General features: G+C 36.9%; 1 protein-coding gene across 1 annotated transcript; it reads left to right on the top strand.

Moving 5' to 3' along the window:
• The first annotated feature begins 2,123 nt into the window (after positions 1–2,123).
• ZBTB21 (zinc finger and BTB domain containing 21) lies at positions 2,124–10,292 on the top strand. The gene is made up of 2 exons (XM_005151693.4): positions 2,124–5,454; positions 8,569–10,292. Exon 1 carries the CDS (start codon positions 2,124–2,126, stop codon positions 5,298–5,300), a length of 3,177 nt encoding a protein of 1,058 aa, XP_005151750.2. The 3' UTR covers positions 5,301–5,454; positions 8,569–10,292.
• The last annotated feature ends 1,117 nt before the right edge of the window (positions 10,293–11,409 follow it).

Genomic DNA, 11,409 nt, shown 5'->3' on the forward strand with positions numbered 1-11,409 from the left:
TCAAAACATTTGACTAATATATTCTTTTCCGACTGTGTTCTTGAAGTATGGGTTCTACAGCCGCTTCTGTTGGATGTCTATAATATTGCTTCAGTTCAGGTTTCCTTCATAAGCATACTATTCATCTGTTACCTCCATGTCCTATGCTACAACTTGCATCCCAGATGAATCACTTGAGTTTGAAAATTCAGTTTCTTTCAGATGAAGCTAAAGGAAAAGATGCATTCCTGAAACACTCATTCTAATAACACTCCACATATTAATGCATGCTTAGGCCATGAGACTGGATTAGAGAGAGTTAGACTCCACCACTCTAAATTGCAGTGGCATCTGGAAAAGGAGATGGGTAGCACTGACAGTACTTCTAAGCAAAACATAAAAAGCCAGCTAAGATTGGTTTCTCAAATTCATGGAAGCTTGACTGCTCTGCGTGTTTTAGGGGGATTGGGGGAATTATGCATTGTAACTGATGTGAATTAAGGACAAAATTTTTGAAATTATAAAAATAAATGATAAAATTTATTAAATGATACTGCAAAGCACTGAAACACTCAGTACCAATTGAGTGAGGAAAGAGAATTCTGCTTTTGCTATAGCCATGATGCTGTTGAGTCATTCAGACAAGGTAATTTGAGACAGAAGTGGTACCTCAGCCCTATGGTATGATCAATGCCCTGAGACTCTCAATGCAGCACACTTTAAGTCATTTCTCAATAATACCAATTTAGACTTGGATCACTTACTTGTATCCATTAGTTGTAAGGTTTACCACCTTCATTAATCAAAGGGTTATAGCTTCTTAATATTGTTTTTTATTATCAGTTTTCCTTATGAGCTGATGAATAGTGAAACCTTTTTGTTGTAGTGGCATACATCATGTATAAATTATAAACTAAAGAGTAGCTTCTCAAATCAGCTGTGAAAGAAGAGAATTGCTTCAGACACATCAGTGGCTTGTTTTACTACCACCATGGAGGAAGATAGTGTAAAATTCTTAAAGGTTAACTTGAACAGAATTGTAAGTGCATCCACGAGAAAAGAAAATTGGATATTGCTGATTTCTCTGTGCCTGTGCATGCTCACAGATAATGCAAATTTAAATTCATGTCCCAGAAGTTCTTGGTTTAAGCCAACTTAAAACCTGAGTTACTTCTTTTGTTAAGATCTAATCAGGAACAGTGTACTGAGTTACTGAGACATCCTGCAGTACAGAGCAGGTTGTGTTTTGAAGCATATGGAAATGGAGATTTCTGTACTGCAGTTTAGTTTGTGCTTATTGTACTCTTGGATGCATCTGAGGATAGCTGTTCCGCAACTTTATGGGTTGTGGGCATAAAGTGCTCTTATTTTAATGAATAAAACAGAGTTCAGTTTTCTGATTGCTTTTAATATAGAATAAAGCAATGCAGAGATACTTCAGTTATAATTGTGTCATTTCCAAGAAACCAGATCCTGTCAGTGCAGTTATAAGTGACATATTTGATAGCTAGAAATATATATTAACAATACTTATAAAGCATAAGCAAACATGGTGAATGAATCTAAATTACAGACAATAATCCTGCTTTGTTCTCCCTTCCCAGTATTGCTCTTTCCATCATCATATGAAAAATGATAACAAAATCCTGTGAATTTGTTTAGTCAGCAGGAAACTGACAGGGTTACTTAACCTCAGAAAAGTGGCTTGGCATAACTGAGCTTTAGATATCTGATTCAAAGAGTTTATCAATGTAGTTGTCAAGATAGATCATCATAAAGCTAAAGCTGAGAAGATGAAAGTGAAAGGAGTGAACTGTTCCATCATGTGGACAGATGTATTGCTGGAAGAGAGCACAGTCCACCAGTTAGTTAGGTGTAATATTCTTGTAAAATGAGTATTTAGAGCTGTATTTGAAAGCAAGCACATGAGGTGGTTCTTCTCATGCCTGTGGTAACAGTTTTATTCTAATTCCCATACCTTTCCTCCAGACAAGATGCTTTCTTCAGCACTGTTGATGTTGGATTAGCCAGTTTATGAAATACAGAGGGATTAGGTGTGTTTACTTTAATCTCTAACAACAGTTCACAAGAGGCAACCTACAACTTCTTTTTTGTTGTTGTTCTTTTTCAGAAACACCAGAATCATGGAGGGGCTCTTGCATTACATAAATCCGGCGCATGCCATTTCACTTCTAAGCACACTGAATGAGGAGCGTCTAAAGGGACAGCTGTGTGATGTTGTTCTCATTGTAGGAGATCAGAAATTTCGAGCTCATAAAAATGTTCTGGCTGCCAGCAGTGAATACTTCCAGACTCTGTTCACGAATAAGGAGAATGAGTCTCAGTCAGTGTTTCAACTTGACTTTTGTGAGCCAGATGCTTTTGATAATGTATTAAACTACATTTATTCTTCATCCTTGTTCATTGAGAAAGGCAGTCTTGCAGCTGTGCAAGAACTGGGCTACAGTCTTGGAATATCCTTTCTTACAAACATTGTTTCAAAGAGTCCTCAAGCTCCTTTTCCTGCTTGCCCTATGAAAAAGATACTGTATCAAGATGAAGATGAAAGTAGTTCTCAGAAGAGAAGTGTCATTGTCTGTCAGAACAGAATTGAAGCACAAGTGAAAGGTATAAATCAAACACAACATGATTTAAGCCATACTTCTAAACCTTCATCCTCTGTTGCTGTCAAAACTAGCAGTAGACCACAAGTAACAAAACCAGCTGAAACCCTTCACAACTTGTCACTGACTGAAAGGAGATGGCTGAAAGAAAGCCCTGTGAGCTACACCAAGGCTCATGAAACTTCTGGAACTGTGGAGGATCAGAGCAGAGGTGGTTTGCTGAAAAGGAACACAGTACTTCCTCAAATGCCTTTAGCAGAAAAAGAAATTGCAAGCGATGAACCAGGAAGCAGTGGTCAGCTTTTAAGAGGAAAGGCTGCAGAGATGTCATTAAAAAGATCACGCCCACCAGTCTTGTCTCTGCGGGGTACATCAGAATCTACGTTTTTGTTGCGAGAGGCAGGAAAAGGAAGTTGTCAAGGTGAAGACAGGAATTTGCTGTACTACTCAAAGTTAGGGCTAGTGATCCCATCTAGTGGATCTCGTCCAGAAAACCAAAGTATTGACAGAAGTGGGCCACTTGTAAAAAGTCTCCTTCGAAGATCACTGTCCATGGACAGCCAGGTTCCCATTTACTCACCTTCTGTTGATTTAAAACCTTCACAGGTATCATCATCCTCCTCACCGGGAAGTAATGATTCCCAGAAGACATTTAATGTTGTATCTCAAAAGTCATCCTTGAAAGAGTCATCAGAGAAATTAGTCGTAGATGAAAAGCCACAGGTAATACACCCACATCGCCTTAGGTCTTTCAGTGCCTCTCAGTCAACTGATAGGGAGGTTTCTTCTCCTCTCACAGAGGTGCGAATAAAAACTGAACCTAGCAGTCCACTTTCAGATCCTGCTGAAATAATAAGAGTTACAGTGGGTGATGCTTCAGCATTGGCAAATAAAAACTTTTCTTTTAAAACTGAGGATGATCATAAGGAACCAAGTAGCCTTCCAGCAAAAAGGAGATTTCAAGCTGATAGAACAATACCATTCAAGAAACTGAAGGCAGATGAGCAGGGTTCTCCTGGGTCAGAAGATAACTTTGAGGAGGGCTCAAGCCCTACGCACCTTGATGCTGATTTTCCTGATTCTGATGTCAGTAAAGATGAATACAGTGAGTTGGAAGAAGCAAGACCAAATAAAAAATTTAAATGCAAGCACTGCCTTAAAATTTTCAGGTCAACAGCAGGTCTTCATCGTCATGTTAACATGTATCATAATCCAGAGAAGCCCTATGCTTGTGACATATGCCACAAGAGATTTCACACAAATTTCAAAGTGTGGACGCACTGCCAGACGCAACATGGAATTGTGAAGAATCCCTCACCAGCTTCCAGTTCGCATGCTGTTTTGGATGAAAAATTCCAAAGAAAACTGATTGATATAGTGAGAGAGAGAGAAATTAAGAAGGCTCTAATCGTTAAACTAAGACGTGGCAAGCAAGGTTTTCAGGGACAGTCTGCTTCACAAGCACAACAAGTCATCAAAAGGAATTTAAGATCGAGAACCAAAGGAGCCTATATTTGTACCTATTGTGGGAAAGCGTTTCGTTTCCTCTCACAATTTAAGCAGCACATAAAAATGCACCCAGGGGAGAAACCAATTGGAGGAAATAAGGCTCTTAAGCAGAAAGATCATATTCATATTGAAAGTCCAGCAGAAAACAAAGAGGTTTATCAGTGCCGTCTTTGCAATGCTAAGCTCTCTTCACTTATTGAACAGGGAAATCATGAGCGACTCTGTAGAAATGCTACTGTCTGTCCTTACTGCAGCCTTAGATTTTCTTCTCCAGAGCTGAAGCATGAGCATGAAAGCAAGTGTGAATACAAGAAGCTTACTTGTCTTGAGTGTATGCGTACCTTTAAATCATCCTTTAGTATTTGGCGTCATCAAGTTGAAGTTCATAATCAAAACACAATGGCTCCATCAGAGAACTTTTCTTTACCTATCCTGGATCATAATGGTGAAATAACTAGTTCATCAAGATTGCCTTCTCAGGCAGAATCCAATAAAATGAACAATTTTGTTACTGCAAAGGAAGATGGTATGTTCAGTGATTCGTCAGAACAAATAAATTTTGATTCTGAAGATTCCTCGTGCCTACCCGAAGACCTGAGTGTTTCCAAGCAGTTTAAAATTCAGATCAAAGAAGAGCCTGCGGATGATATAGAGGATGAGGTCACCGAAACAAGCAGGGAGCCGAAGGAAGTAGTCTCCAACAAAGATGCTGGTTTGTGGCCCTGTGAAAAGTGTGGGAAGATTTTCACTGTACGCAAACAGCTGGAGCGTCACCAAGAGCTCTTATGCTCTGTGAAGCCATTTATTTGTCACGTGTGTAACAAGGCCTTCCGAACCAACTTCCGGCTGTGGAGTCATTTCCAGTCTCATATGTCACAGGCCGCAGAGGAGTCCACAAATAAGGAGCCTGAGATATGTCCACCAGCTAATTCTCCATCACCCCCACCCTTACCTCCCCCCCCACCCCTCCCCAAAATCCAGCCTTTGGAGCCTGATAGTCCGACAGGCTTATCTGAAAGCTCCACTACTACTGAAAAATTGTTTGTACCACAGGAGTCAGATACACTCTTCTATCATGCTCCACCACTCTCAGCAATCACTTTCAAAAGACAATACATGTGTAAACTCTGTCATAGGACTTTCAAGACTGCTTTTAGTCTTTGGAGCCATGAACAGACACACAATTAGCTTTAACAGATAAGTTTAAAAGCTGGTTCATTGGAGGCTGTATTCAGGATCTCAGATGTATGCCATATAAACTAGAAATTCAAGAGGATCAAAATGACAACAAGGATGACGAAAAATTTGGAATTTGTGATGCTGCTTGGATTTGAAGATTAAGGTAAACTAGCTTGGTCAGTAGATAGAAAGCAGAGTAATTTAAGATACTGTGGTCTGGGATCTAATAGTAACAATGATTTTTATTTCATTTTATGCTGAAATGCGATCACATCTGGATTGTATGCATGGATCTTCATCCTGTGATGTTGGTGTGTGCGTGTGTATTATATATAAAGTTATATATTAAATGAAAGAGTAACAACAATTTGGAGTCTAACTGTGAGTTTATAGTAGTGAAATACTGTAACTGACTTCATAGTTTTATTTTTTTTTTAAGAAATCAACACATGAGCTCCATATAAATACTTGCCATGCACTTGCAGTTAGGGAGGGAGTGGATGGAGTGTCTTGCTGTATTGACTTAGGTCTTAGAAACCTTTAGCAATAACAATGAAACCTCAAGTTTGAGTAATCCTGATGTTATTGGATACAAATGTTTGATATTTTAAGGGAACATAAGATTGTTTTTTTGTTATATGGAACTTGTGCAAATTAAAATAGGAAGTCAGCAATATTATTACTAAGATTTTATATAAAAAGTAGCAGCAAGCCTGCTTTCAGCCATTTAATTATATGTTTCTAAGGAAAATTGGGTGGGAGGGTGTACTTTACTTTCTATAATGTCCAAAGACTAATTTACTATAGATACTTTGGTAGTTGAAGTCGTATTAACAGCCATCATAATGCAAATGGTACTGTTTATAATATGAACTAAGACTGAATGGGTGTCAGACAAGTTTCATAATTTTGTTTCCACTATTTGTACAACTGTTTGTAATTCTAACTACAAAGGAATGTATAACTATTAAATCAAAAAAAGAGAGCTCATTAAAGGACAGAATACGAGTTCTGTTCCTACACGGAGTAATAAGCTTGGCCATGAGTACGAAGATATGTTTTAATATAAACTAAAAATGTAAATATTTATATAGACACCTGTGTAAATGAAGAAGTATGTATTTGAAATTTGTATTAAGCATACATATTGAGCTCAAAGCAGAGGAAAAAGCATCACACTACAATCACTGCATTTTATGAATACAATGCATAGAATATTTCTTTCTGACGCTTTCTATCATGTGTGATACTGTGTTACAGTTTTCTGGTTTGTTGAAAATCATGGTAATTATGGGATGCAGGTATTTTGTGTGGTTCTGTTATTTTACCTCAAATCAACTGGAGTGTTTAGTATGAGATCATTGATATTTACCAGAAGCTATAGTAAGGGTCCAAAATTATTCTGTAAGAAAAAGAAATATTTACCCAGAAGTAGGTGGGAAACTAACGGTGAAAAATTCTTCTACTAGAATTTGAACTTGGTGGAATGGTGATGAATTACAGTGAACACAAATGATGCAAACAGTGTTTATGATCCTGACCAACTTTACCCGGTGTGGGTTGGGAGAGGGGATTTGCATTCCACACTACATAGTCTGAGTCCAGTCTGTGTTTGCTGAAAGCAACAGGATTTTGGTCATGAGTTCCAGGGGAAGCAGGAAAGAATCTTTAATTTCAGCATCTCAAGTAAGAAGAATTGCAAGCTGATACCAGGATTTAGCAAAATTAAGCACAAATGTAACTCCTAAGAATCTGAGGATGGGAATCCTTAGTTAGGCACATGCAGGAGGAGATTCGTTTCTCAGTGAAAGCCCAAGTGTGTCAGAGCACACAGTTTTTAGTCATTGTTTTTCTTGTAAGTTAAATTTAAAAGAATTGGCCCAGAATGGACCCGTGATATTTTTTCGGCTACCAAAATATTGCAGTGTTGCTTTCAAGCCTCTTCTGTTTCATTTTTGTTTAAAATTGTTACTGAACACTTCTAATAGTAACGTGTTGTTCTTTTTTTTTTGTCCTCTTTCGGGCAAATTATACCCGAATATGATTATCCTAATTTGTTAGAATATCAGTTAAACTCTTTCAGTGACATTGCAATTAAAACAAGGTACTTGTTTAATAGTGACATTTCTAGTTACAGACTTTTTTTATTTCACCTAATTGAGACTAAATCTCTTTCTTACCAGAAATAATTTCAGAACAAGTTTATTGCACTTCACCTGGTTTAATAAAATCAGAAAAACATAAAGCTTCCCTAAGTATCCTTTAAATGTATTTAAGAAATCTGTGCATATAAAATATAATCATGGTTTTTTTTTTAATGGTTCCTAAGTTTTCACCAATGATTCCTCTACACAACAGTCTGCAAATTTATATGTAGCCTTTTAAAAATCAGTGTGCTTTCTGAAGGAGGATGGCAACTAGGTCAGCTGTGTCATAATCATCTGACTTCCAACTGGAATTCTGCTATGTAATACAATGATAAATTTCACACACTTAAATGAAAAGCTTGTGCAACAGCTTTGAAGGAACCTTGGTGTTTTTCCTAGTACACTATGTGTTATAAAAAAAAACATAAAATATTTTGGTCTAAGTAGCCTCTTTCTAAGTGTTTGGGTTTTGGGGTTTTTTTGAACTGTGTGGGTTGGTTTTGTTGTTTGTTTTTTTTTTTTAAATTCAGTTCCTGTTGTTTAATAAAGGAATTCAGGATCTCTGAAGTTTAAATAGGAGATGTTTATATAGCAGTTGTGGTTTTCTATTAGCTTTTATACAGTATCTTAAAAAGCCCTTGATAGAAGTGTTTATTTTGGAGGATACCGAATAAATATGCTTCCACTTATATAACTTTAATATATGTTTTAAAACTTAAATTATGGAAAAAAAAAGTTAGTTGTTTGTTTATAAATAAAGGTCTTTTGAAGAGTGTCTAGTTTGGCCTCAGCCAAAATAAAAGGCAAATTTATTGATACAAAAGCCTGTCTTCATCATATTTTGTTTAATATTTTAGCTGTGTGCTAAAGTGACACAAAGAGATCTTGTTAAATATAAAATGTGGTTTGCTTCTTTTCTTAAATTCTGTGACAGGAATGTGCAGATGTTTTAATATATAGATGAGAATCTTTAATTCTTCATTTTTTTGCTATTTTTATAATCTGTCAGATAAATCTCAGAGGACTATCCTGCTTCAGTAGAAATACAGTGGAAATGTTTCTTGCATTTAAGAGGAGCAGATTTGAGCCATGGAACATATTTTGATTTGGGTTTTTTTTTTTCTTTTCAGGCACTGTGTTGGCAAGTGTCTAAGCCTATGGTTAAGTTCCTTTGAGAGCAGTCTTAATTTTTTTAAAACATGTGCTTAAGCTCTTTGGTAAATTGGGACCATGATCAACCTTGAAACAGCAATGGCAGAAAATACGTACACAACCAAAAGTTTAAGTTAATTTTCCTCTACATAAAAACTGCATCTACAGCTAGGGTATAGTTCTGTGGTTTTATAAAAACAAAGGACATGAACCAGTAACAATAGAGTCTCTACTTTTGGGGGATTTTTTTGTACTGGGGGGTGAAACACCCTCTGACAGTTAATTGGGCAGATAACTTGCTGAAACAGTGGGTGACACTAGAATTTGTCATATGTGCTTCAGAAGGGAGATGTAGCCTTATCCACGAACCAAAACACAGCTCTAAAAAGTCTTCTTCCTGCATTTCCTATTTAGGCGGGCCTTCTAGTGACATCCAGTAGATTTTTATTTTTGTCTGATGTTTGTTTGTTTTTCCCCAAGTAAGACAGGCAGGTTTGGTCTGAAGCTACACATACTCTTTGTTTCCAAGCTTCCAGTGATAAAACTAGAAGTTACTCACATGGGATAAGGACAGACTATGCCTAGCTTTCTGGCACTAAACAGTGAGGGTGCAAATATCTGGCATGAGCCTGTAATCTGGCAGGTGCCTATACTGTTTAATAAAATTGTTTACATTTTCCTACTAGAAGATTTAGATAAAAATCAAAGCAAACTTAAGGGTTTGGGGTTTGTTTGGTTTTTTTAAAATGTTACTGTTAATGAATCAGTGTTAAAAACTTTGTTGTTGTTTTTGTTGAACACAGCCTAATAGTATTTTTTTAATGTCATTGATTCTTGTTTATTTAAAACAACTTGTGGAAAACTGTACTATAACTGTTGTACATAAAGGGACACTATCAAGAGAAAGGTTGTATACAGTAAATGTACTTATCTGTATTAAGGATACTTGATACTAATAAAATCAAAGAATTTAAAAACAGGAATTGAGTCATAACGAGCTGCTTTGGCATCCTCAATTGTTGCAAGGATGTCTGAAAAATATATCTGAATTCTGTGGGTTGAGCTTATTTTCCATGTTGCTTTTTCTCTTGCTATTCCAAAATAAAGGACTCAATCCATTTTTTTGCTTTTCTGGTTCCTCAGCCATACAAATTACCTTTTAAAGATGCAAGCTTCCCACTATTGCAGCAGCATCTTTAATTAAAATACGTACATAAAACCAGAACAAACTATCTTTTGCAATGTATCATGCAAAAAACTTATAAAGTGCACATTTTAAAGCTTATTCTTGACAGTGTCCCTTTAAAAAAGAAGCCAGGAAAATGGGATCACATTTAGTGCTTGGGTACAGAGGAATAGTTTCTTACAGTTTCTAGAAATTTGAATTACCCAATATATTTGCTATGGAGTTTTCCAGTTACACAAAATCACTTGTCATTTTAAAGGATTATAGAGGTAAGACAGAAGAAGCTGGTTTTATAATCCCGTATACCTTACAGTCATTCTATATCCATTCAATACCTGAGAATGGCTTTTTACTTTTTTTTAGGACTGAGACTTAATAGCTTAGGGTAACTTTTTCTTTAATGTAATGTAAATCCATTGCTGCTTTGTACAACTTTTTCTACTGTGTGTTTTCTTTACTTAGATCTTGACTAAGAAATGTTGGCGCCCAATAAACTTACACTTTGTTTCTTTTGAATTACTGTGTCTTATACTGGAATCTCTTGGCAAAGTGTGATGTTATTGTACATACCATTCTGTCTGCGGGATGGGAATTTTGTTTATAAAAGAACATCTTTTGATCTATTTGTTGGATGTAAATGGTATTTTTTACATCACTAAAATAATGGCTTTTTGTTTGTTTTAGTACGTGCCCCACTAAACATTTTACTGGAAAATACAAGAAAAGCAACTGCTCTACACAATCTCTTAAAAACTTGAGTACAGCCCAGATTCTGCTTCCTATTCAGAATGGAACTTTCTGGAAGCAAGATTACATCAACTGAGTATCTCTTTCATTAAAACTGGATCAAACCAGATGTTTGTAAATACACAGTCAGGAATGTTTATGGTATTTTGCAGTGCTCTCATTGAAAGCAGTTTTGCTGCATTTATTTCCCTCTTCAAAACCCCCTGTGTGTATTCCCATGATGCATAAAACTGTTTTTTGGGAACAGGGTTTACTAGGCCTCTCTTCAGAGTAAATGAGACATATGTTTGAGAACTCTTAGGCCAGTTTTCTCAACTTCTTGGCCTCCACAATGTCTATACTTTGTGCAGTTTGGTTGAACCCACTGACCAACTTCACTCACATTTAACAGATGAGACAAAGTCTCTAGAGTAAATCTTTAAAAGGTTTCATAAAAATCACTGACTGAGTAGCAACAAATGGTCTTAGTGGGAAGGACAATATTTACATCAAGAACATGTGCTGAGCAGTTATCTGTAGTTTTTACCCCAGCACGACATCCCAGCGTGTGCATGTGTACTATCTTGTCGGTGTAAGTGGGGCAATAGGTCAGGTGAAAAACATAAGGCAGAGCTGCACTTAAGAATCATAGAATAGTTAGGGTTGGAAAGGACCTTAAGATCATCTAGTTCCAACCACCCTGCCATGGGCAGGGACACCTCACACTAAACCATATCACCCAAGGCTTCATCCAGCCTGGTCTTGAACACTGCCAGGGATGGAGCATTCACTACCTCTCTGGGCAACCCATTCCAGCACCTCACCATCCTAACAGTAAAGAATTTCTTCCTTATATCCAGTCTAAACCTCCCCTGTTTAAGTTTCAACCCGTTACCCCTTGTCCTGT

Source organism: Melopsittacus undulatus, chromosome 2, assembly GCF_012275295.1.
Source record: "Melopsittacus undulatus isolate bMelUnd1 chromosome 2, bMelUnd1.mat.Z, whole genome shotgun sequence".
Lineage (NCBI taxonomy): Eukaryota > Metazoa > Chordata > Aves > Psittaciformes > Psittaculidae > Melopsittacus > Melopsittacus undulatus.